General features: G+C 34.1%; 1 protein-coding gene across 6 annotated transcripts in view; it reads right to left on the bottom strand.

Annotated features, from left to right (window-relative positions):
- Positions 1–27,542, bottom strand: part of ttn (titin) — a 324,330-nt gene that overhangs the window by 150,286 nt on the left and 146,502 nt on the right. For all 6 annotated transcript variants that reach the window (XM_033023845.1, XM_033023846.1, XM_033023847.1 and 3 more), the window contains exons 111-138: positions 25,179–25,268; positions 24,805–25,087; positions 24,355–24,538; positions 24,159–24,245; positions 23,803–24,070; positions 23,448–23,708; positions 23,147–23,356; positions 22,582–22,659; positions 22,466–22,492; positions 22,207–22,251; positions 20,540–20,560; positions 19,010–19,084; positions 17,701–17,775; positions 16,589–16,663; positions 15,318–15,392; positions 14,103–14,177; positions 12,007–12,081; positions 9,517–10,218; positions 9,048–9,113; positions 8,338–8,391; positions 7,312–7,392; positions 6,723–6,803; positions 5,784–5,864; positions 5,348–5,431; positions 3,767–3,850; positions 2,647–2,730; positions 2,281–2,355; positions 172–243 (exon numbers count right to left, since the gene is read on the bottom strand). In XM_033023845.1, the coding sequence (XP_032879736.1) occupies positions 172–243; positions 2,281–2,355; positions 2,647–2,730; positions 3,767–3,850; positions 5,348–5,431; positions 5,784–5,864; positions 6,723–6,803; positions 7,312–7,392; positions 8,338–8,391; positions 9,048–9,113; positions 9,517–10,218; positions 12,007–12,081; positions 14,103–14,177; positions 15,318–15,392; positions 16,589–16,663; positions 17,701–17,775; positions 19,010–19,084; positions 20,540–20,560; positions 22,207–22,251; positions 22,466–22,492; positions 22,582–22,659; positions 23,147–23,356; positions 23,448–23,708; positions 23,803–24,070; positions 24,159–24,245; positions 24,355–24,538; positions 24,805–25,087; positions 25,179–25,268 (3,468 nt within the window). The remainder of the gene's footprint in view (positions 1–171; positions 244–2,280; positions 2,356–2,646; positions 2,731–3,766; positions 3,851–5,347; positions 5,432–5,783; positions 5,865–6,722; positions 6,804–7,311; positions 7,393–8,337; positions 8,392–9,047; positions 9,114–9,516; positions 10,219–12,006; positions 12,082–14,102; positions 14,178–15,317; positions 15,393–16,588; positions 16,664–17,700; positions 17,776–19,009; positions 19,085–20,539; positions 20,561–22,206; positions 22,252–22,465; positions 22,493–22,581; positions 22,660–23,146; positions 23,357–23,447; positions 23,709–23,802; positions 24,071–24,158; positions 24,246–24,354; positions 24,539–24,804; positions 25,088–25,178; positions 25,269–27,542) is intronic.

Below are 27,542 nucleotides of genomic sequence, written 5' to 3'. Positions count from 1 at the left end.
ATAAAGAATAACATCACATTGCAACTGAACAGAAAAATACACAAAATGTGGCAAACGACAATTAAAGAAGCAAGATTCTATTTATGATGTGTGGAGTTCATCAGGAGAAGTATAAATTGTTCACACTTCGTTGTGTAAAGTTTCTATGGATGCCTTCCTTTCATCTCATACCTTGCATTGTCATGATCTCTTCTTTTCTTGGTTTATATTCTTCTGCCATTGGCTTCTTAGGAATGTCTTGCACTTTAAAGCATATTTTTTTAGGATGAGATTCATTTAAAAAACAATTTAAACATTCATGAAATCAGAATGACATTTAACATACGGGACAAATAGAACACAATACTTCAAACAATATATCGAAGCCAGTTAATAATAAAAGTAATATTATAACTATGCTAGGAAAATTCTGTCAGGCAGGGGTAAAATCCTCATGTCACTAATTGAAAACCATCAAAACATGTTTTCCAGTAATGTTGCCATTGTCTACAGTATCTCAGAGCATATAGTACACAGGATACATAGAAAATGATGGAAATACTTGGGAGGTCAGGCAGCATCAATGGAAAGAGAAACAGAATTAATATTCTAGATAGAAGAAATGTCATCAGAAGTACAGATGAAGGATCTTTGACATGAAATTTCTGCTTTTTTTTGCACACATGCTGCCTGACCTGCTGAATATTTCTAGACTTTACTGTTTTTATTTCAGAATAGCAACAACGTTTTTTGTTATACGCTAATTCTACTATTAGTTCCTGTAATCATGAATGAAATACAGTAACTACTTGTTATCTACTGATTTCCAATCCAAAAAAAAAAGTATACAGGCAGGGTTGGTTGTGTACTATTGGGAAAGATAGTGTGTTCCTTCAGAATCCTCCCTAGTGGTGTTCAGTGAATCTTGTTTTCCATGACACAGAATACATTTTCTGTCTTGTGCAAGCACGTAATGCAATTTTAAATATTTCTTGCTGTTATAAGACAAGTAATATCATGTTGTGGCCCAAATGTTGTTCCTGTGCTGTACTTTTCTATTTTTTATACAATGTCCAAGGGAGATTGAGCGCTGGGAAAGGTGTGTAACCAGAATACGGATATGTCCCACCAGAGCTAGTGTTGGGGTCAGGATCAGGGTAAAAAAACACATTGGGGGTCAGGAAATGGGTAGGTTTGCAGAATAAGGACCAGAGTATGGGCCGGTTTACAGCTGAATCTTACATAACAGTTGTTAACCATTCTTTTATTCTTGGGGTGTGGGGCTGGAGGGAAAATCAACCAACAATGTTTAATTATTTTGCAGTCTTATTGTCATTGATACCATCTATAGTGGTATCTGCATCTTAGTTATCCGCGTGAAGTCAATTCTCTACTCCAATGCAAATAATTAATGTAATAATCATGTTTGAGAAAAATTCCTGGCACGATTTCCAGTAACTGCATTTCAGAAATAGGTCACCACCTATTAAATTTTGCTGGATGTCCTGAGGAAGTGGAAAGAGTAACATAAATGTCAATCACTATTAACATTCCTTTCCCACTGCTCACTTTCTCTTACACATTCTACGGAACATAGAAATGTATAGCACAAGAACAGGCCCTTTGGCCCACTTTGTCTGCATCGAACATGATGCCAATTTTAAATAATGTCATCCACCTGCACAAGATCCATGTCCCACCATTCCCTGCAATCAACATATTTTGTGTTATCTAGAACTATGGAGCATGGTCTAGAACTTAGTGGGGGGTACAGCATGGTCTCAGGCCAATTGATTGGCCATTTGCAGCTGAAATGTGGAAAAGATGTCTTCACACAAAGGAATAAGGTTATAGATGTTCAGTTGCTGATATATTCAATGCTTAGGTAGATTTTAGGTATTAGGTGAATTGAAGAGATCAAGTAAAAAGTGGGTTAGGTGTCCAATCAGTTATGATCTTAATGAGGAGCAAGCTCATGGCGAAGTATGAATGATATTGGTTCTGTCACTTTGATTTCTTATGATGTAACAGCTTTTACATCTATAATACTCACTTTAATCATATTTGTCTGAACAATATAATTTCACAGTTAAAAGATGTAATTGCAAAATATGAATCAATAGTGATTTCTCTGAGTTAACATCTTATATTAGAGAGAGATATAAAACACAATTTACAACACCATAAAACCATACAAATAACATTTTGGAAGCCAATTGACATCAACAAGACCCAAAAGACCCCCAAAATAAAAAAAAAGCATTAAAATGGAAGAATGATTTTTCCAAAGTATTTTTATACCTGTTACTGTGATAGTTTCTTTTCTTAGCTTAGTGTCCAGCTGAGGTTTTGTATCAAATTGCTTCTTCTCCAAGTCTTGAAAGAACATAATTAAGATTTATCAAAGATAGCATCCTTAATATTGAAGCTATTTAAAAAAAGTATAACATAAAACATACAGGACAGACAAATTTAATGCATGATGTTAACCTCTCTTCTTATGACAACATAAAGATTATTTCCATAGATATTACACCTGATGTCATTGAAGTAATTACTGTTGATCTTTGTGTATCAGTATTTTATCCATTAATTTCAAATCAGTATATCAGAACATTTATAAAATAGAGCAAAGACTTCTTGAGATGTTTCTGTGTACATTTATACCTTTTCTTGTGATGATTTCCATTTTTCTTGAAAGAGCAAATATCTCAACTTCCTCCGATATTTCAGGTTTTGAAATCTCCGGCACTTGAATAAATATTGTGTTTTAAGAGAAAGTCAATTTAAGAAATTTATGAAAGACATTTGAATAACGTCTACACAAAACATACATCACAAAAAGTTTCAAATCAATATTATTCTATTTGGACCTCAGATACAAACATTAATTTGCTGTATGGCTGATAATGAAAATCATCTACCTGATCAATTAGAATCTAAATTTGACAGTGTAACTTGTCAAATTATTAACTGTGTATTTGACAATAACAATGTTTTATTACAATAATAACATAAGCCTCCTTCAAATGTTATTCATTCAAGGGTGTATTCGTTGAAACACAACTGTATGAAAAATAGTTTGGAAAATAATGGGCTGAGTCAAGTAGACCTGGAATATGCTGTGCAACAGATACTTATGCATCTATCATTCTGCTCGTAATCATCTTTGAAATAGGAAATTCACCTCTCTGATCCATTGCCATACAAACTGCAATTGACCAATGTTTTTTTTTCCAGAAAAAAATGATAAACTGACTTGATTAAGGCTTTAAAAATAAACATAAGAAAGAAGATGTAGAGGAATCAAGTTAACCACCCTGAATAAAAAAGTCACTCCTAAACCAAAAAAATAACCTCTTCACTAACAAATTATGAAAATGTAGAACTTTAAGGTGATTAAGTTGGATGACCACAAACATTTGCTGGCTCAGAAGGAAAGAATTGAAGATATTGTCGATATATGGTGAAATGGCAGGAGGAAGATTGTGTGAGGCATAAATACTAGCAGAGATCCTTTAAGTTGATTATTTTGTATACATAATTTAAAATTGTATGAAATTCCATGTACATAACAACTAAAGCACACAAATAACAAACAATGAAAGAAAACAATGAAAGAAAACAATAAAAGATTCATTTTTAGATTGATAAGACCAGGATTTCCATACAAATTGAAAGGATTGTACAAAATTCCACACAAGAGTAAAGTGTTCCTGGGGAAAGTATTAAGATTATGATGAAGCAAATATATTGTTATATTATGAGTATCTTTGCAGATTTGTACCTTTGATTGGTGCAACTTCTTCTTTCCGCAGAAAAATGGTTGCTTTTTCTTCTGGTATTACTGGCTTTTTGGGAACCTCTGGCACTTAAAATGATATATTTGTTTTAAGATAAGATTTACTTAAAGCACACACATATAAAAAAGAGTTGACATATAAATACAAGGTCAAGAAAAACATTGCAGTTAGCCAATGAGCTCAAAATAGTTTTTGTTTCTGGAGAAACAATATAATGAATACACCAAGAACAAATGATCTAAGTAAAAGAATGGAATATACATTTACTAATTTATTTTAGATATGCTACCATCTCTATAAATATAAAGCACTTTCATTCAAATATAATGTGTCAACTAACGTTGTAATACTTATACAAAATGTAAAATTTATTTTGGATTTGAATTAATTTAAACATCAATAGGCAATTATTACCTTAACAAAAAATATGCTTATGATTTACTCAGAAACCTTCATCAAAACCCTCTGTACAAATCTTGAAGGGTTTTTTTTCCAATTTATTTGTATCAAATTAACAAAAAGGGTAGTTCTATTGATTAGAATTGTTATTAAGTAAAACTAAGTAAAATAGGCGGTTTGGTGGTGCAGCGATAGAGTTACTGCCTTACAGTGCCTGAGACCCAGGTTCAATCCTGACCGCAGGTGCTGTCTATATGTAGTTTGTATGTTCTCCTCGTAACCTGCGTGGGTTTTTTCCTGGCGCTCCCACACTCCAAAACCGAACAGGTTTGTAGGCTAATTGGCTTGGTAAATTGTAAATTGTCCCAAGTGTGTGTAGGGTAGTGTTAGTATGTGGGGATCGCTGGTTAGGCGGACTCAGTGGGCCAAAGGCCTATTTCCACCCTGTATCTCTACTTATCTAAAAGGTCTTAAAAATATATATATAATTCCAAAATTTAAAAAAATACTTTGATAAATAAATATAGAAATAATGGGGAAGATGTAGCCTAGGCTACTATCTGGCATTTTTTCATGAATTCTCTTTATGGCCAATGTTACCAGGTTGGTATGTAGGGAGGGACCAATGTCAATCCCTTGAAGTATCTGGTTTCTCGTGGCAGGGTCTGAGTGGCAGCATGGCCTCTGCTGCAGTGAGAAAGCTCTATCCTCCAAAATAAGGATTTTATAGATAGCAAAGGTCCACTCCTATTTGTCAGCTACAAAAACGTTAGAAGGCATTTTGATTTTTTAAAAATTGTTTCTGACTTCTAGAGGCTTTAGAAATCCAATAAAATTACATCATTAATATTAAGGAATAAAATTAAAAATTAAGAACCTCTGAAAACATAAGTTAAAAAAATTGAAGTGATGTAATCAAAAATGTAACCGTCTCCCAATTCACCACCATAATGGGTGCTTGGGTCAAATTACAGCAGGATCTAACGGGAAGGCAGGGATTCTTGTCAGAACTGTTGTGATCCGCTCCAATGAACTCAACATATGAATTTCACATTGAATACAGGATTTGAAGATTCAGCATGAAAGGTACAAATTATTTTCATTCTAACTGTGAAAAAGTTGCTTTGTGAACTAAGTTATTGCAAGCCTGAAATCTGTATGTGTACCTTTAGCTGGAGGGACTTCCTCTTTTCTTGGAACAGTAACGGGTTTAACCTTTTCAGCAGGTGCCTTCTTGGGAACCTCTGGCACTTCAAAGAACATTATTGCTTTAATAACATGATAAATAAGCCTAACATTCTTGATTACATGACATTAATCAGATAAGCTAACATAACTGAACAAGGAATAAAAATGAAAAATGTTCTCTTGACTGAGAATCATTATTGGACAGATAGAAGATTTAACTATTTGATTAATTTACCAATATCAGAATGGTGATTTCTTCAATCTGTTCACTTTACCATAAAATAATTTGACTCAGTTGTTTGCTGAGGTCCCATTTTCACAACAATGAGTTTTGTAAGACCATAATTTCCATTTGGAGCTAAAGTGCATGTCAAACACTAATAATCTGGTTCAGACCCTTTGCATTTTTAATACCTGGCATTAGAAGAATCTCTTCTTGTCGTGTAATGGAAATCTGTTTCACTTCTTCAACTGCTTTCATGGATATTCCTGGAACTTGAAAGAATATTGTATTTTTACTATTACTATTCAGCTGGGATTATTTTGATAGTTTGGCAGATGTCTGCAATATAGATAACATGAAAAATGCATAACACAATTGACTAATCTAATGATTTGCAAATAACATTGTTTTCACAATCGTGATATTTCTGTCTGCTTTCATATTTAAATAAATTACATTTCTATGAAACATCTGTATGAATTTGAAGTTAAATTTTGATTTAATAATAATAATTCAATACATTACCGCAGACATATTTAGGCATTATCAATACATGCAACCAGTGTTATTGTGAATACCACAAAAGATTCAATGCATATGTTCAATTATTTTAAACATGATAAAACACGTGTATTGAGAAAACTAGGAACTATAAAATTCTGAAATATCTTGCACGCTCAGAACTTTGGTGGTGCTGGAGTGGCAGATTTTCTGTACAATTGTTCCCATCAACACATTTTTATTTACAATTTTAAGATTTACACTGTAATATAATACATTTTCCAGTGAATCCAGCAAGTTTAAAGGGCAGGTGTGAAACTGGTCCAGGATGCGTTTAATGAAAATGTGGGAAACATGGCCCTGTTGAGTTTAAAGGGAACATGGGACCTCGTTCATTCATTCCGATTATAGGGGCTAGGAGAAATAAGGCCCTGATGAGTTTAAAAGGGAGCTGAGGAAACAGGAGGCAGGGGGAAAGTTGCTGAACCATGGGGATCTTTGAAGAATTAGCATGGCAGATTATTGGAACTTTAATCGTAGCAATTAAATAAAAAGCAAACTTTTTGAGAACTTGAGACCATGAAGTATGAAGCAAATTAATGTAAAATCTGTGATGTATTCATTTTTACCTTTAGTTGGAACAACCTCATCTCTTGACACAGTAAAAGCTGTAATTTCTTCAGATATTGTTTTCTTGTGGATTTCTGACACTTTGGTGAAATTTAAGCAACAAATTATGACATGAAACACATAACGTGGATAATGTTGACTTAAAGTGATATTTCCTTTTGTAACAACAAACGAGCACTACGATACTAAAATAATTGTAATATATTCAGAAATGAAGCAATGTATCTTCACTTTACATCTTTTCAAATTAAATGTCCGGTATTAATGATACGATTATTGTTCAAAATGATCACGTTCACAAATAACTGACGTTAATTTCTGCATACTTCCAAATGTTGAATAAAATGTTTAATGAATAAATGAGCAATCTAAATGAATAAAAGTATTAGATTGCTATTTGCTTAAATTAAAGAGCGTGAATAACCTAAACAATATGAAAAAAAAACGAGTGAAAATAGTTCAATACATTAATCAATATATGAGTAGAGAGGCTACAAAAAGAAATGGTACTGAAGAGACAAATATATATATTTTTTCATAATTGTCAACAGAAGTGCACCATGCAGAGATAATGTTGGGTAATCGTACCTTTTTTAGGAGAAATCTCTTCTTTTCTTAGCATAATTCTATCTACATCTTCAACAACTGGCTTCTTAGGAGCCTCCGGCACTTTAAAAAAAAAACAAAGAAATGGTTTAAAAGAATGTACGTTTCTGTCTAATTTATTGTTCAAACAGGGGAGCTGACTGGGGACATTCTTCAATATGATTGCAGTTTAACTTCATACAAATACCAGGGCCTTTGTGTCAATGTCTTTCATCAGTGATGTGTGGTAAAAGTTACAACCATTGAAGCATATTAATAAACCCACAATTTACAAACCATCCTTATTTAACTTGAGTGAGTCAGATAGCAAACCTGTTCCATATAGGCAGTTTATTGGATGAGGTATGTGAGACCTTTTGCTAGTATTTGCACCCAAACCTTTAAATCATGTCTTCCCTTCCTTTGCCATGGGTGTCCATAAGTCAGGAGGGAATACTTCACCTCCTTTTTATAATAGTCACACCATCAAGATATGACAAAGTTCTCTCATTTATTTTTCCTGTTTGCCTTGGCTCACCCCTTCTGCCATTATGCTAATTAAGGTGAGCTGACCCTAACTCTTTTCTATTTTTCTTGCAGAAGAATTTGATATACAACTACAAGAATACAATTAGTATTGTAAAATGAGAATCACAAACCCAAGAGCTGTAATTGTCATGTCAAACGACAAAACTATCAGCATAAGAATTTACAAGCTTTTCCCTTATCTAACTCTTTGTCGAAGTTAATTGTACATTAATTGTTAATTGTACATTTTACTTAACATTGATATTCTATTTTTTTTAGGGTAAAATATAATTTTCCAATACCTGTTTCAATCCAATTTAATTGATGTATTATTGTCAACAGAATAGTACTAATATAATCTATATTATCCATTGACTTGCAACAATAGGAAATCAGAGGAATTCCAAGTCTGAATTTAGTGAATTTCCTGAAAATAAGATAACCTTAATAACAACAATAAACTAAGGACACATATAGTATAAAACCTTATATACATTTTACCTGTTATTGGTAATGTTGCCTTTTTCTTTTGGACAGGAACTGGTTCCACTGCTTCTAATGACACATTAAATAATTTATTTTTGATTTAGTAATAGGCTATCAAAAATTAAAATGATTCAGTTTTCTAATGAAATTCATGTAAAACGGGTAGAATCTTCCATCACAGTACGCTGCAAACAACCTTTCAGGCACATTACTGGAAACATATGAAATTCTACTCTAAAAACATAATCCATATATTTAATAGTATTATTCACTGTAATTTGGGGTTGGTGGCACTGCTTGTCAAACATCTAGTACAGCCATCTTGTATTATTGGGAAGATGTTTTGCGGCATCATCCACAAACTCATTTCAGAAACTGCTTACCCTCTGAGGCTGAACTAAGTTGGTTGCAACTTTGAATTGTCATTTTTATATCAAATGACACCGGTCGCACACAGTCGACTATATCAAATTTTGATATGTATAAAGTATATGTTTTAATGTTTAATTAGCTATAATGCAAACGGAAAAAATATTTCAAGGGCAGGGACAGCAAAATAGTTAAAGAACATGAAGAAGAAATTAAAACAACACAACATTTAGGGGATGAACATGGATCAGGACATCTGTATTATGACACACATAAAAAGAAACTCTCTTTCATCAAAGATAACGATGATTGTACAAGGAATTATTCTACTATAAAGCATGTGCTGTCTTTTGTACCTGTTATTGTAGTAACCGTTTCTATTCGTGTAACTGATCTCACTTCTTCCACAGCAAACTCAGGAACTTATGGACAAAAGAATATCAAAAATGTGGACTTAAAAGAAATGAACATACAAATACACATTACATTAACTAGAAAGATGCTGCAAACACATACAGCATTGTGGTAATCACATCATAATTTCTCATTCTGCATTATGGTCGGTAATATGAATCTAGGAACATAAGCCATGTTTTGTTCTATATAACCAATCATAATGCAAGTATCAAATTTATTTTGTGAGCAAGGACAACAAAATATAGCACAAATACAGAAATAAAATTGGAAAACAGCACAAACTGGAAAAAAACAAACAAATAGGAAGGCATTGCTTATCTGAAAAGTTTAAAACAAAAATATTTTTCAAGATAATGATGTTTCTCCAAAGAAACAATACATGTATAACATGTATGTCTTCGTTTGTACCTTTCAATGGAGCAGTTGCTTCTCTCCGTGTAACTGGTTTCACTTCTTCAGGAATAAACTCAGGAGGAGCAATAGCTTTTTTCCGTAAAACTGGTTTCACTTCTTCAGGAATAAACTCAGGAGGAGCAATTGCTTTTTTCCGTAAAACTGGTTTTACTTCTTCAGGAATAAACTCAGGAGGAGCAATTGCTTTTTTCCGTATAACTGGTTTCGTTTCTTCAGGAATAAACTCAGGAGGAGCAATTGCTTTTTTCCGTATAACTGGTTTCGTTTCTTCAGGAATAAGCTCAGGAGGAGCAATTGCTTTTTTCCGTATAACTGGTTCAGCTTCTTCAGGAATAAACTCAGGAGGAGCAATTGCTTTTTTCCGTATAACTGGTTTCACTTCTTCAGGAATAAACTCAGGAGGAGCAATTGCTTTTTTCCGTATAACTGGTTTCACTTCTTCAGGAATAAACTCAGGAGGAGCAATTGCTTTTTTCCGTATAACTGGTTTCACTTCTTCAGGAATATACTCAGGAGGAGCAATTGCTTTTTTCCGTATAACGGGTTTCACTTCTTCAGGAATAAACTCAGGAGGAGCAATTGCTTTTTTCCGTATAACTGGTTTCACTTCTTCAGGAATAAACTCAGGAGGAACAATTGCTTTTTTTCGTGTAACTGGTTCAGCTTCTTCAGGTACATACTCGGGAATCTCAGGCACTTTAAGAATTTTGGACAAAAGAATATGAAAGATGTAGAATGTTTGAATATGGCAATACACATAACATTAAACACAATGGGAGTCACAAATACTTGACACAGTTTACCATTTCATGTTAATCGCATAATAATCTAATCTTCTCAATCATTTGATTTTTTTTATATAGATATATCTATCTTACAATGTGTCGTAGATTAAAAGAGCACCAAATACCAATCTTAATTAAATGCAAAATTTAGGGATATTTTACATTTCAGCTATCAATCCACTTGTATCTTTTAAATTCAAATCTCCTCTCCAAGTTTTCCAATTCTTCTGGTTGTACTATCTAATTTTATTATGATCAGTACTCAAATCACCATGTACAGCTATGGGTGTTTTTAGAATCACTTTCCAATAAATCTACTTTGTAAGATCATCATACTTTTAGGATGATATTATGTTTATGATTGGATATCCTATGCATGCTGTGAAAGCATACCTTCTTGCTAACATTTAAAATTTATTTTCAAAATACCTTTACAAATGTTAATTCTGCAGTTATAAAGGTTTCAGGTTTAATATAAAGTGTCACAGAGTGATGGGTATACTCAGATAATTTTCAGGGCATGAAATTTCAGTCTGAATATTTACATTAATGTTATTTTTCAAAAAAGTTACAGTTTATTAATTTCTACTAGACCAATAATCACATCCATATGTTGTCATGTGCATGTGTGCTTTGCTAAATGTTACTAATATGCAACTGATTTATTCTTACATTATAAATATTACCATCTGCCATTGTAGAGAAGTCCATTGACCTGATCATCCTGGCATCTACTGACTTTGTATTTCTTGCTTTGCTATGAGATTGCAGGAGGATGTTATTTCTAGGGGATATTTCCTACCTGAGATTCACTTTTATGTGTCTTGTTTAATTTCCCAGTCATGCTACATTGCATAATGCCTAATAATGCACTAAATGCATTGAAGGAATTAGTTAATGCAAATTCGAAATAATAGGTCCTTCCATACCTGTCATAGTATCTCTGTGTACTTATAATCTGAATTGTTTCTGTAAAGTGCCAAATATCTGTAAAATTACAGTGAAGACAATAAAATTTCAACCCAAGTTAACTGATATGTAATGTATGATCCCTTTAAATAGTTAAGGTTGGTTTGGAAAAAGAGAGACCCATCTCCTGCTGTTTCGCACAGGTTGTGTCACTGGAGTTTGTGATATGGCATAAACTGAAGAAATTAGCTCCTAAATAACAGTACAGTTGCCAAACAACATCTTACACTGATTGACAGAATGAGATGCCCACTGGGCATAAATTTGCCTTGTAGTTGGTGCTTGTCAATATAATGTTACACATTAAACTGATACAGATGCACAAACAAAGAACGAAACAACATATTGTAAAACAAAATTAATAAATAGCAGAGCACTGAAAATTTGAGGGCTCTAAAAGAGAACAAATGTTTCTACGGTAATGAGAAGATTGTACGTTCTCCCCGTGACCTGCATGGGTTTTCTCCGAGATCTTCGGTTTCCTCCCACATTCCAAAGACGTACAGGTTTGTAGGTTAATTGGTTTAGTAAATGCCAGAAATTGTCCTTAGGATAGTGTTAATTGCTTTTTTGTACGGCTTTGCAGTGTTAATGTACGGGAATCGCTGGTCGGCGTGGACCCGGTGGGCCGAAGGGCCTGTTTCCATGCTGTATCTCTAAACTAAACTAAAAAACTAAAACACTATGTATTGAAAAATAAATATTAGAAGAATGCATGTGCCTTTTGTACCTTTTATTGGAACAACCTTTTCTTTTTGTTTTACTCGTTTCACTTCTTCAGGAACATATTCTGCAACCTCAGGCACTTCAAGAGATTTAATTTTTGGAGAAACATATTAGACATAAACGTATTTTGACACAGCAATACATATAACATTAACCACAAAATAAACAACAGATAAATTACATGATCTGTTATCTTGAGAAAGCAATTCAAGATGCTCTCATCTGTATTATGGTTTAGAAGAATTCAAAATGTATGAAATTCTAATGTGGCAGGGTCTCAACCCTCTGCCTCCACATATACTGCCTGACCCACTGAGTTCCTCCAGCAGTTTGTTTTGCTCCAGATTCCAAGTACTTCAATCTCTTGTGTCCTCAAGATTTTCTGTTATCAGTTTTAGAGAACAATGCTAATGCCTCCAACCACATCTGTATATTTTAATTATATGTATTATACTACTTTTTATTGATAAATAACTGAAACATAAATATCGCAATACTGCATTTCCAGCAGCAATCTGGAAGGAACATAAGAATTATTTGGCTTTATTAAGGGCCTGTCCCACTTTCCCGAGTTATTCACGAATTCTCCCGAGTTTTCAAACTCGTGGAATGCTCGTAACGGGTCCGTAGGAGGCCGTAGAAGTCCGTGGATATATCGTAGCGGCTCGTTATGCCAGCTGTAGGTACTCGCAGCATCAGGTAAGTCAGGACGTTTTTTTGGCCTGATGAAAAATGTCCACGAGTAAAAAAATAGCCCCGAGTACCTACGGCTGGCATAACGAGCCATTACAATATATCCATGGATGTATATACGTGAATAACTCAGGCAAGTGGGACAGGCCCTTTACCTTGATAGCTACTATCAATGCTATCCTAATCCTGTCCTCATCTTGCTTTGAAGGTAGAACTATAGTTCTAACAGGTAGATTATGTTATTGTAGACATCCCTAAAGAGGTATATGGTAACTTACTAACATTCAGGTAGTCATAAGGTCATGTGATAGGAGCAGAATTAGGCTATTCGGCCTATTAAATCTACTCCACCATTCAATCATGGTTGATCTATCTCTCCCTCCTAACTCCATTCTCCTGCCTTCTCCCTATAACCATTGACACCTGTACTAATCAAGAATCTACCTATCTCTTTAGGTAGTTAATTATGTCACTGCAAAGAAGACATAGCCTCCTGTCAGGTGCCCCTTTCCCCTTCTCCTCCTCCAATTCCTCCCTTCCCCCTTCTACTCTCCCAACAGTTTGCCCTCTGTATGCAATGGGAACAAAAACCTAATATATCATTCCAAGAGCAACCGACATGTGCAAATGTCGGAAGACAGCACACTGCTTCAGTGCTTGATACACAACTCTGTGTACTGCTGTAAATGTAGCCAACTCTAGATAGCAACAATCATTTATAAAATTGCAGTATTAGCAAGAATAAAAAAATCCAAGAATTTATGTACTCATTGGTAGACAAAAATGCTGTAGAAACTCAGTGGGTGAGGCAGCAACTATGGAGCGAAGGAATATGTGACGTTTCGGGTCGAGACCCTTCTTCAGACTCATTCATTACTCATTGATCCCTTTAAACTGCAATATATGGGTGTGTCAAGACTGTGATGGGGTGAGGGTGGGAATGTCTTCCTGCTGTTTGATGTTCACTCAGATGCCTTTAAAAATATATGCTAGCCAATTAAATGAGCTCTAAATTGGCACTGCTGGTGTTACAATCAAATTCACACAGTTTCAACTGCTGCCTATGTTGCATACTTTTGGCTGGCATAATATTGTGTTTGGCATGTTCATGTTACAGATACGGGGTAGATTTTTAAAATATCTGCAGCACCCAAACAATGGTTACAGCTGAGCTAAATGTTACTCTCTGTTCATAAGCATGATGAAAGTATCACAATCATTTTAATTAGAAAGCAGCATGAAACATATAAAACAACACAAAGTTACAAGCTCTAAAATTACAACAACCATGAAATAAGATTAGCACATAGAAAGGCAACACATTTTTACAACAAAGACTATCCAAAATAAGATAAATAAATTGTTTATTCAAAGAATGATTCCAATATAAAATGTCTTCTTTTGTACCTTTTATTGGAGCAACCTTTTCTTTACGTGAAACTGGCTTCACTTCTTCAGGAATAAACTCGGGAACACCAGACACTTGAAGAAAGTTAATTTTTTGACAAAAGAACATCAAAGATGTGCGCATTTAACATTTTAAAACAATATACCTAAAATTAAACATGGAAGCTGTGATTAAGACATGACACTCTTGTACTAATAACACCATTGTTTTGTATTTTGGATAATGGTTGAGTTTAGATTATTGCCACTTGTACCGAGGTACAATGATGAACGTTCTGGTATATATTATTATTGTTTTAGGAAGCATAGATTATTAATGGGAGCTGCAGCCCGTCATGCCATTACACATTGACCGCTGCACATTTCAATGTCCAGTTCTGGGCAGCCCAAAGGGACTTTTACAATGTAAATCTCACCACTCCCTGCAGAATGATTTCTACAAGTATCACAGCAATTATAAAATGAAAATAACCCAAACTAACTTATAAGATTTGTTTCAATACAACTGTCAGAGGCGTGGGATGACTTAAGACATTTTGCTGCTTAATACTTAATCAGCCATTCATGTCAAAGTGTGTGCGAATTGCAGCACTGAGCTCCGCATCACAAGTCCTGGTGCTTAATCTACATTAGCGAAATTGATTCAATGGGTTGAAGCAAGGCTTACCATAATATTCCTATGGTAATGCTAGTGCAGCCATATATATTTATGAATACATATTATTTAGAGCAATGAGCTCCAAATTAGAATCCTGATGCCCTATCATCGTTTCAAACTGCGGGGCATTAAAATCTACCTATATTACATTCTTACAGGCAGGCCTCAGTCATTTACAATAACACAGTTATTGGTGTAAGTCACATCAAGATATATATATATGTATGTAGAACTGATGCTATTTTGATGCACAAGCACCACCCATAACATCCAAACAATGGTCACTATTAAGACCAATTATATACTATGCTTTTTTTTTACTAAAACGTAGGTATTAAAATTATTTCAGCTACAAAGACAACACAACACAGTAACAAATGGACCAATTACAATTACAGCAAACAATTAGATCACATTTCATGTAATAAGATTAACATGTAGCAGAGCATTGGCAATCCGTAACCTTTGAACAGAAATACTTCACAAGACAGTAACAAAATGAATTCACTGTGATCCCAAGAATAATTCAAAGAAAGAACATTTCCTTTCTTTTATACCTTTCACTGGAGTAGTCTTTTCTTTTTGTGTAGCTGGTTTCATTTCCTCAGGTACAAACTTGGGAACCTCAGGCACTTAAAGAAAAGTTTGGAAAAGAAATTGCCAATGATGTGACAAGATCGGGGACGCACACAACATTAAACACAAAATAAACCATCTACTATTTTGTGCTAAATCACACAATAATGTTGTATTTTGGTTCTAATGTACAAAAAGGTATTGTTTGATGAAATGGCATTAGATAATGAAGTAATTATAATCCACCTTAATTAGACACTAATACATAGACTAATTGATTGCTTTGCAACCCATCACTTCAGGTAATTCAAACCTCAGGTAACACTAAATATATGTTTTTTCTATGGACAGTACATAGCCTCTACATACATTTGTGGTGCCCTTAGAGTTACTTTCCAACAAATCTGACTTTTCATGTTTTTGGAACAGATCGTACTATTTACTTCAAGATATATTTGACAAGTTGATAGCTTAAAACCGTACTGAACATTAATAATTTTTCAATAAAATGATGATGATTTTACATAATTACTGATTTAGGTTACTATAATATGTTGCAAGGCTGTATGCCCACTAAGCTGACTCATATCTAACTGAACTATAGATACATTGGAAACATCGCAAGTTATAGCCTGGTAGGATCCAGCTGCATAAATATTGATTGCGGTGTTGGGCCAGGCAACCATTGACAATTATGAGAGTGCAGGCGAGATAATTACTTCCATATAAGTACAGAGCTGTATGAGTACAGAGCATAATTATAATTTTAAATGGTTCTGTTGGGAGTTGAGTGTGGGGATGACAAGAGTGCATGGGTAGTGCAGATTACTTCACACATTTAAAATAAAGACTGGTTGGAACACAAGGCTCCAAAAATGCAGTGTTGGTTTCCAATCATCAATGAACATCAGTTGTCCCAATGATCTGCTTATGGGCATGTTTTCATGCATTTTCATGGATTTGGCATTCAACAAGACTGAAATTACCTATTTGGCGTACAAATGCCATGTGCATCATCAAACAACTACAACTACCCAATTTGATGTCAGAGATTTTCGGCTATAATGTAATGATTATAAAACTATCAAAATTATTTCAATAAGGAAGACAGATTGACACAGCACAAGTGGCACATATGCACAAACAAAACACAAAGTAAAAGAACTCTTAACTGAACTACTTTATAAGATAGTGCCATATTGGCAGAAGCATTTATCCAAAGGATAATTAAAACGTGTGCGTTCCTTTGTACCTTTAATTGGAGCAACCTTTTCTTCTTGTGGAATTGGTTTCATTTCTTCAGGAACAAACTCAGGAACCTCAGGCACTTTAAGAATTTAATTTTTGGACAGAAGAATATCAGAGGCACGCACTCAGAACATTTTAAAATAGCAATGCACGTAACATTAAATGCAAGGAAGCAACTAATATGTGATGCGTCCATTATCTTGTGGCAATCATATAACTATTATGATCTTGGTATATGTAGATTACACCTTATGTAGCCTATTAAATAATTCAAGTAGAAATGCTTGACTGCATATTAATTACAAGGTATTTAGTGATAAACTCAATTCATCCAAATTATTTAGATGAAAATTGCACTATTTTCCTGAGACAGCTTTGTGTGTTGTTATGTCTGGCAGTGTACATGATTTATCTAGAGAACACTCCTCCAAATGAAGTAAAACAGAAAATGCTAAAAAAAATAACACTTAACACTAGGCACATCTATGGAAAAAGACACAGTTAATGCTTCAAGTCTGAGACCCTTCACTAAAACTGAGAACGTGATAGTTTAGTCCAGGTAGTAGAGAGGGCAGGGGAGTGCACACTGAGGAATAAAGAGTTAACTGCACACTTTCATCCTTTCAGAGAAGTTCCCTTTAAGCCATCCATTCCCCTACTCTTTCTGCTATCTAGATTGGCGTTAATTTCTCAGTTATGATGAACTGTCTCGAACCTGAAACATTAACTGTTTCTCTTTCCATAGATGTGCTAAATCTGTTGAGTTATTCCAGAATTTTCTGTTTACATTCCATTTAGTGGAGTGGGATCTTTACATAAATTATGCGCTGTTGATTTTCTGTTTTTATTTAGATTTCCAGCATCTATAATTTTATGCCTCACCATTACTATTACTAATACAATATGCCTACTTAATTTAAAGGAAAAGTGAGCTACAAGAGCTACAAAGTACAAATCAGGCTCCACGTAAATGTACAAGCATATGAGCATACAATACAAGTGCACACAAACAAATACATATAAACATACAATAGAAACACACAGACTAAAGCCAATTGATTGTGTGATTACTTCTTCAAGGAACATATTTAAACCTTTGGATGCATATTTCCATACCTCTCATTGGAGGAACTTTTTCTTTTCTTGAAACAGTAAGTGGCTTAACTTCGTCAGAAACATCTTTCTTGAACACTTTAAAAAACAGTTTTATTATTAGATAAAGCACAATGAAACTAATGGACATTATCTACAAGATGTTTGAAAAGTGAAACTAAACATATAGGACAAACACATTATATAAAATTAGACCACAAGACACAATCAACTGATAGGAAGAATATAAGTGGTAAATGGATTCTTATGGGTTTTGAATTTCATAGTGGCTCTTTCATGAAAGAAAATACTAATACAACATCGTATTTTCAAAAAAGGAGAAATTAGAATTAAATTGCAAATCAAAATGCTTGAGACAGTAAGAGGACAGAGTGCACCTCTATTAAAATAGAACCCAACCATATGTGTTTTCTTAAACAAATATCTTGTGATACTGATTATACATGATTAAGGTGATTATGTATGCAAGTCAGTGATTCATTTTTATATATAGTTCCTGAAGTCTGCACTGATTTCAATAGATTAAAAACATTGGAAATAATGTCCTGCGAATTGTATACTTGTCAAGTTTTAAATTATATATGAGAGAATTCTTGTGCAGAAATGCATAAATTGTTGAGATTCCTAACATGGCTTCAACAAACAGGATTTCTACTTCATTAAATTCATTGAGTTCGTTGAGGAAGTTTCTGAAAGACTGGATAGCGATGGTCTGTTGATGTTGCATAAATAAATTTCTGGTTCACAATATTGCACCACATGGAAGGCTACTTGAGATTAAAAAATAGGTGGGAACAGTGGAACCAAATTGGACAGGTTAAACTTTTGCTTTATGAAACCCTAAAGCGCAATTTTTGGCATTCTGTTAGGTATTCCTTTGCAGAAGATAAAGAATAATTTCAAGATAGGCATTATTTGAAGAAAAAAGAATCTTAAAGAATAAAATGATTAAATAAACATATTAAAATATATAAAACGTTCTAGTCACTTGGAACTATCTTTTGCATAAGCTTCCTCTTCGTAGGTGATATGTTCAGCCTCAGCAAATTAAAATTAAAAAATGTTTATGTTACTAATAATTCAGACAAAAGACATTTGCAAACATATTAAAGAAATAAGATGCTTATCTGTTACAATATATCTGATCAAATAAAATCACTGAATTGGGCAATGAATACCTGAAACTTGAATAATTTTGCCTATAATTCATCAGTGATAGCAGCTCTTTGACATCCCATCCTAATATTCATTCTTCAAATGTAATTCTAGATAATATGCACTATTAATCAAGGTAACATAATTGTGTCTCTACCTTTCTGATAATCAACTTCATCTCCCTCCAGAATTGTGTAAGAAACTTCTTCATAACTCTTGGATATTTCAGTGACTTTAAAAGAGATATATTCTGTTAGTTTATATCAGTAAGAATATGTTTCATGCATGACAACACTTGAGATGAGGCAGTATAAGTTTACGGAAATAACATATCAATTTAATTTGAGCAAAATACTATTTTGACCCTCTTCTATTTATGTTCATTTGTTCTAAGACATATGTGTGATAGCAAATGGTCATCTCAGATGAGGAACTGTCTTCGGGGAAGTAAAGAGAATAACTAAATTAATATTAATAGAGATAAATAAATTATCACCAACTAAAGCTTACATGGGCACGTCTTATTTCAAATAATTCAGCCTTACTATAGTCACACTCAGTGACTCTGCAAGGTCAGTTTTCTCACTGACTTGCATTCTTGTTGAAAGGAAAGTGTTCTTAGAATAAAATCATACGTTAAAAATATGACACCTACTAAGAAAATCAGCTATCAAATAGCAGAAATTATACCTCAGGTTTTACTGGCAAAATGATATATTAAACTACTGAAAAGGTAAAATCACGTCTTTAATAAACAAGCGTAGGATCTCCATTTGCATAGCCATATTATCAGAGCCGGTTTCTAATGATAAGAATTGAAATATTTGAAAGATGAATAACGCAGAGATAGCCTTTGTGTCTGCCAGATTGAGGCATAAAATATGAGGCAAGGACAGCAATTTCTCTGTGGAAGACAACCCTTTCAACTGGGAGTCATATTAATGCAATTAATGCATTTTTAAGCATTCCAAAGCTCACTTCAATTTTTATGGGTTTAGTGACCTCTTCATGACATAAGCAATGAGTAAAAGTTGATAAAGATTGGCATAGGGGTGCAAAAAGTTCATGTGATAAGAGCAGAATTAGGTCATTCAGCCCATTAAGTCTACTCCGCCATTCAATCATGGTTGATCTATCTTCCCCTCTCATCCCCATTCTCCTGCCTTTTCCCCATAACTCCTGACATCCATACCAATCATGAATCTATCTATCTCTGCCTTAAAAATATCCATTGACTTGGCCTCCACAACCTTCTATGGCAATGCTTCAGGTCATCATATGTCTGTGTTCACCCATAGTCAATTAGCCTCACCATGCATATCTGACTCATGTAAGCCCATATAACATTTCCCGGGGCTCTAATTTAGGAGCTGTTTTGGGTCACTAATTTGGAGGATGCATATTATTGATTTTATTGAGTTTGGGCATGGGGCCCAATTTTTGGCAAGTTTAATTTCTGTTTATCATCAATTGACTCAAATATTTTGAATTGGGCATGGATGCTATTGGGGCCAACTGGATAAACAAGTGTTCCAAGAGTGCATGAGTGGATAGACATGTTGGCTGTTGAAGGCAAGGTTGGGAACGGAATGCATGGGTTGTGGCTGAGCTACTCCAGCATTTTGTGTCCAACTTAGATATATAAATAATACTTTCTGATGCTGAACCAAATAATCAAATATGTTACCTATTTCTTCTGTCCATTCTTCTGTAAAAAAAAAAAAAGTAAAACTATGTCAATATTTAATGACACCAACATAATTCAAGTGGATGTATATACACAGCTAACTAAAAAGAATACATTGGGAGGTATAGGAAAAATAGTAACTTCAAAACTACAGCTAAAGAAGCATCCTAAATCCAAATTGTAGTTCTTAGATACACTTTTTGCAAAATAAATTTACGAATAAATTACAATGGGTCCTCAATTTGACGACACCAAAATCATACAAGAGGATCAAGTCTGAAGAAGGGTCTCGACCCGAAACGTCACCCATTCCTTCTCTCCAGAGATGCCTCCTATCCCGTTGAGTTACTCCAGCATTCTGTGTCTACCCAAGAGGATCAATATGTGTGTTGAGCCTGTGAGTAAAGCTGATGTAGCAAATGTGAAGAATGGCCAGGGAGAGAGCAAGGAACAAACTTTTGCACTATATTTGCGGCCCTAGTGGAGGAGTTGGAAAGCAGAAAGAGGTCGCCATTCCCAGATAGTTACAAATGCACCAATAGACTTTGATGTTAAAATATGTATTCACGCCCATCACTCTTTAATGGTTGAAGGGCATATCTAATGAAATATTTAACCCAAAGAGAACCATGACGGAAAATCATTGCAAATGTTGATGTGCATGCACCAATGTACCAAATCTTTATGCTGAATTAGACTCCATACTTTCCAGAATTGAAGTAGTGGACCATCCCATGAGCAGCTTTCAGGTCCAATCACAATTCAACATTTAAAAGGGCAATGCTGCTTCTTCTAAAGTAGTAACAGCAGTAATGACTCAGAGACTTCGAGTGGAAGAACAAGGCCAGCCATTGCTATGCATGTAAAGTTAACAATCATATCTCTGACAGATTACTACGATTGCTGGGGTGCTGGTTGGACAGAGTAGCAGTAGGTGTACGAAGCATGAACTTATATATTCTCTCTCAAGGCAGCAGCAACCATCCACCCCTGATGCCAACCAATTTTTGGTGTCATCTTTCAAACTTGTGCAATACAGTACATGTTTTGAGAAAATGCAATCATTAACTGCAGTTTCTACACCGAGAAGCCTACATGGTCATCATCTAAATACCTCTTGCCTTGTTTTAAGAAAGTTCTGCAACCATTACTTGTCAACTGAGATTGAAGTGTGTAAGGGTAGCAAGAAGGCCAAAGACCAAAGACACTAAAGAAATGCAGATAGATAATTAGTTGATAAGACATGGGAGTAGAATTAGGCCATTTAGTCTGTTCCGCCATTCGATCATGGCTGATATAGTTTTCTCTCTCAACCCCATTCTCCCACCTTCTCCCTGTAACCTTTAGCGCCCTTATTAATCAAAAACCTATCAGTCTCCACTTTTAAAATACTCAATTACTTGGCCTTCTTTGGTAGTTAACTGGAAATAAGGAAAATGGCAGAATTTCTTTATAATTTCTTTATAATCCCAATTCCCTTCCACTAGTCTTGCCCATACTACCAGTACCTAATATGCCAAAGTACATTGGGCACATTTATTCATCTAATTGGTACAGTAGTATCCTATCAATAGCTGCTTTCTATCCAAATTACAATGCAATAAATGTTTCAGTTGAGGCCAAATGTATTTGATGTTAGATTCCTAAGTAAGATTCCTAAATTTTACCTGGAGATGGTTTTCTTTCTAATGGAATTCCAATATCAGGAACATCTAAAGAATACAAAAGCAAGATTTTTTACTTGTTGATCATGTGGATTTATTTTCTCTATATTTTTGAATGATTTATAGCAAAATATTAAATTTCCATTATTTTGAGAAAAAGTAAACAAAAATAGATGACAAATAGAACTAATACTGTTCATGATTTATCCCTACCTTACTGAAAATTTGATAATAGGAATATGAAATTTGTATGAATACATACCAGGTTTCCTTTGCTGTAATTTGATTTCTGTAATAATCAGATTTTAAATGATATATTAGTTAAAGAAACATTACTGTATCACTGAATTTTTTTTTTTAATTGTCAAATGTTCCTACCTTGACTTGATACGTAGAGTTCTGCAGTACTTTTAGCTTCACCCCTTGGTTCAAGTTGAGCAATTACAGAATAAACACCTAAAGAAATTAATTTTGTACTATATTTATCTATATTTCAATGGAAAATAGTATTTCATGGAATTACATAATACATATAGCACTGAAACAAAAGGCCTTAATGATGTCAAGGGAGGTGGTAACAAATTTCAAGACTTATACGTAAAGAACTTCTCCCAATCTCCTTATTTGATTATTCTAATGGCTTCTATTTTGGAATTCCTCACATATGACATCTTATCCATTATTTATATTCTTCCTACTTACTTCTGAATACCTCTATCGGGTCACTCGTTACACTTCGTCATTCTTTCTTATTCCGATAACAAGTTCTGCCTTCATTTTGTAAATCATTTTTGTACTTCTCAGTGCTGATCAAGGTTCAAATTAAATTTAACATAATTTCTCTGATTCATATTGGCTCACTGTAAGTTAGCCTCAGGAGGTAAAAAACAAAATAAATAACCACAGTAATGGAAATAAGATTAAATTATTACAATGAACAAACCTTCGTCTTCTGTTGTGACATTATGGATAGTCATAAAATGCCGGCGCCCTACTCTTCTGAAGCTGTATTTTGCACTTTCTTTCAGCACCACCGTATCTTTAAACCAGGCTACAATGGCATCATCAAAAGACACTTCACACTCAAACACAGCTGACTCATGTTCTTTCACTACAATATCCTGAATTGTCTTTGTGAATTCAATTGGGTGAGCTATAACACATAAAAACAAAAACAAAAATTCATATTAAAAATCCACTCTCAAAATACGATTAGAATAACCCCATTTTATAGAGCTACAAACCTTGAACATTCAAATCAGCAGTTGTCTCTTGATCTTCAAACCTGCAAGTAAATCGGCCTTGGTCCTCTGGTTTCAAGTCACTAATAGTGACTTTCTGCAACTTATCCACAACATCTATGGAATATCTGCCCTGCCCCTCAATTCTCCTCCCATTTTTAAACCACTCAGTTGTTAGATTTGGTAAGGAAAACTGGCAAACCATGATACAAATATGGCCTTCCTTTCCGGAAAGATTTTCAAGATGCTGTTCAACAATAGGTTCTGGAGAACACAAACCGATTTAAGTAAATTAGATGAGTTCAAAAGTTTCCAAACAACATTTAGAAATTAAAATATAAATATAATAACAACTTACCAACAACAGTTAGTTTTGCACTTGAGATATGTGGGCCACAGACAATGCGGAAGTTGCCTTGATCTTGCAGAGCACAGTCTTTAATCTTTAGACGATGAATGTCACCATCAATGCTAATTTCATACTTGCTATTCGATTCCAATTTTTCAGTCCCTTTATACCAGGAAAGTTTAATTTCAGGATAATTTATTTTTATGGCACATTCAAACTCTGCATCTGCATCTGTACGTACAACCTGATCTTCAATATCCTTGATTAATTCAATAGGCTGTAGAGAGAATAAATAAATATTTATTTCAAAAAGGGAACACCCCAATGGAATATGATTTTAGGATTTATAATGATGGAAATCTTACCTCGACTTTTTCTATTCTATGCTGGATATATTGAATTAATTCATTAAACTCCTCTTCTTCAGGACCTCGGTCCAGCTCTTCCATCTCCTTAATAAAGCACCAATTAAAGATAGTTACGAAAAAGCATTAATGTAAGACACCTATTCTCCCTAACTGTATAATGTCATATGGCACTGATAAACATAATCCTACGCACCAGTCTGTGAGTTTCATCTCCTTTGCTGGCTTTCAACAGTTCAATGGCTTGAAGGAGACCACGGAAATCAGTAATCCCATACATACGAGCATACTTTTCATATTCCTTCGGATCAACATTCCTTAAAAGTTCTACAATATCAATATCCTTATCTGCTTCTTCTTCCTTTTTCTTGGATGGTGTTCTTTTGAGATAAATGGCAAAATTAATTCATTATTGTTCTATTTTAATAATTGCATGCCCAAAGGTACATAAATCAATGTATCAATACTAAATTCAGTCTATTATCATCAATTTGTCACTTAAATGTATCCACTCCATTAAATAGGTCATCATGAAGAAAAATATTAAATTGAAGAGAGATTCAGTTACATTATGCAAATAATCAAGTAAGAATCAAGTAATGAAAAATCAAAACTTTGTTAGTGATACCTAAATCAAAATACTTACTTCTTCAACTTTGCTCTAAAGTCTGTTTCAACTATAATTTCTTTTTTCTCTTCAACTTCTAAATTCATACCACTTTCAATTTCACCAAATTTATTGGATGCAACACATCTGTAATGTCCAGTGTCAGTTTTTATGACATCTTTGATTTCTAGTTTGGCATCTTGCCCCTTTTGTTGGATAATAAATCGACCACCATGGTTCATTTGCCTCCATTTGCCTTTCATCCATTTGACATTTGGAATTGGATCACCACCAACCTTGGCAATAAATGTTGCTATTTCCCCTGAAATGTAAAAATGACATTTAAATATCTTGCATCTTGCAAAAATATTTCTTTTTAACAAACACAATAACAGGAAAAATGTTCAACTTACTTTCTATTCCTTTAAAGTTCTTTGGTTTCTCAATGAAGAAGATCTGGTCAGGTTGTGGTGGAGAAACCACTTTCTTTATTGCCGTTTTTTCTAAATCAGAACAAATTAAATAAATTTCATAGGTCCAATTCTACTGTAATTCAGTACATCATTTCTCAAAAGTAAGTATTATGAATGTATGCTCTGTACAAAAATCAAATTTATCAAGCGTGAATGCAAAAAAGTTTAGAACATTAGTACCATCATTTTGATTGTGGCACAAAATAGTTTCTATGCCAATGTAAATTTGTCGATTTTGCCTGACCTATACCTAGCAATGTTACAAAATTTTGAGATTTAAAAAATCAAGTCTGTAATTTATCCCATCAGATAAAGCATAAAAAGAAGTTTAATTTGACACCTAATTCACTTTCATATCTCAAGTATTTAAAAGGTTATGGCCATTTTCATGCTCGGAAATTAGCATCTTGTTCCCTATTGATTTTCTATCGACATAACAAAAAAGCTGTGATCGTGGACAGTCAAAAGCCCATAACCTTCTTAAAAATTAAGAGAACTGAATGAAATTTTCAGTTATCGTAGATTGAACCATTCTGAAACAAATATAAAATAATCTTACTTGGATGACCTGAAATTAAAGCATATAATTAGTTAGTTACCCAAGTGTAGCTAATTTCAAACTTCAATTACTAGATCTAAACATCTATCCATTTCTTAATAAATGATTAACATTTTTAAATAGCCTAAGTGTCCAAATAATATTCATAAATAATTCACAATAAAACATGATTTTTAAATCTCATTTACATTAATTTATAGGCCAAATGGAAGGAATTTAGTGTTCAATTGCTGTAAATTAAAGTCCATTTTAGATCAGCTTTCTAGTGGGATCCTGTGAACGCGCTGGTTTAGAACGTTCACATTGCGCTAGATTTGTGCCCTCAAATGCCCAGAAAAATACTGCGGGATATAATGGGCCCAAAATGAGCTACTCGCAATATTAAACTTTGTATAAAGGGATCTTAAGAAGCCCTTTTTAATGTAAAAATAAGCAGCATACCTTCTATTATTTGCTCTATGCGACCCTGACAGCTGCCGGTGGTCGCGGGTTTAGAGATTGATTTTTAAACTACTATAACTATTATACAAGGCCTTTAAAACTAATAATAGCTTTTGCGACGGGGTCTTCCAGCGATTTTTCGTTAATAATTAACTAGGCTGAACATCTTCGATTTGAACAGCCTAGAGAAAATCGCGTTTTAAACCCGCCCCCCTCTAAACGGCACCAAAATCGCGCACACCCGCAGCGACAGATTTTTAGCGACGCTTCAGGTAGGCTTTGCAACATACCTACTATACCCTGAGAGGAAGAGCACAACTTTATATTCCAGAGAGTTTTCTTATACTTAAGTATGTGATCAGGTCAGTTCCTCAGTTTAGATTTACATTGCATGAACCTCTGTATAGCACCATAATTATAAAAAGTAATACTTGCATATAGATCTCCATCTTATAATTCATGGCTTAATTCATCTCTGATCTAAATACTGATCATCAATTCAACAATCAGGGTTGATAATATATTTGCAACATATTTAGAATAATGTTATGATTTTCTTTATGTGGAAATGGTAAGCCATTTGACTTTATACTTCATCTCATTTCTTTTCAATTAATGGTCCATCTAAATCATATTCACAGGTTGACCATTCCTATTTTGTCCATTCACGTTCAATTTTGTATCATTACCTCTTTTTTGAATATTTTTGAATTCACCTGACATCATTGCACCTTTGACAAAAATTCAGATTTGAAAGTACAGACCAGTTCAATATAATTTAAATTGACTAGATGAACCACAAGCAAGGACAATTTGGAAGAATGGATTGTTCATTTGCCCTCATTGCTAATTTCTCTTTGCAATGATGACAGGATTTTTTCATGCGATGTAGAATTAGGTTACTAAAATATAAAGTTATAAAAGTTATTACTGTGCTTATGAAGATATATCGCATATATTATATATTAGAAATGCATATCGCAAATTTATTCTGATGCATGCCCTGTATGAAAGACCATGGAACATGGAACAGTACAGCATAGGAATAGGCCCTTCGGCCCACCATGTTTGTGCTGAACATAGAAACATAGGTGCAGGAGTAGGCTATTCAGCCCTTCAAGTCAGCACCACCATTCAATATGATCATGGCTGATCATCTAAAATCAGTACCCCATTCCTGTTTTTTCCCCATATCCCTTGATTCCTTTGCGCCCTAAGAGCTAAATGTAACTCTTGCTTGAAAACGTCCAGTGAATTGGCCCCCACTGTTTTCTGTGGCAGATAATTCCACAGGTTCACAACTC

This window comes from Amblyraja radiata, chromosome 7 (genome assembly GCF_010909765.2).
Source record: "Amblyraja radiata isolate CabotCenter1 chromosome 7, sAmbRad1.1.pri, whole genome shotgun sequence".
Classification (NCBI taxonomy): domain Eukaryota; kingdom Metazoa; phylum Chordata; class Chondrichthyes; order Rajiformes; family Rajidae; genus Amblyraja; species Amblyraja radiata.
Note: the sequence above shows the minus strand (reverse complement) of the source record. Positions and strands in the feature narration are given on the sequence as shown.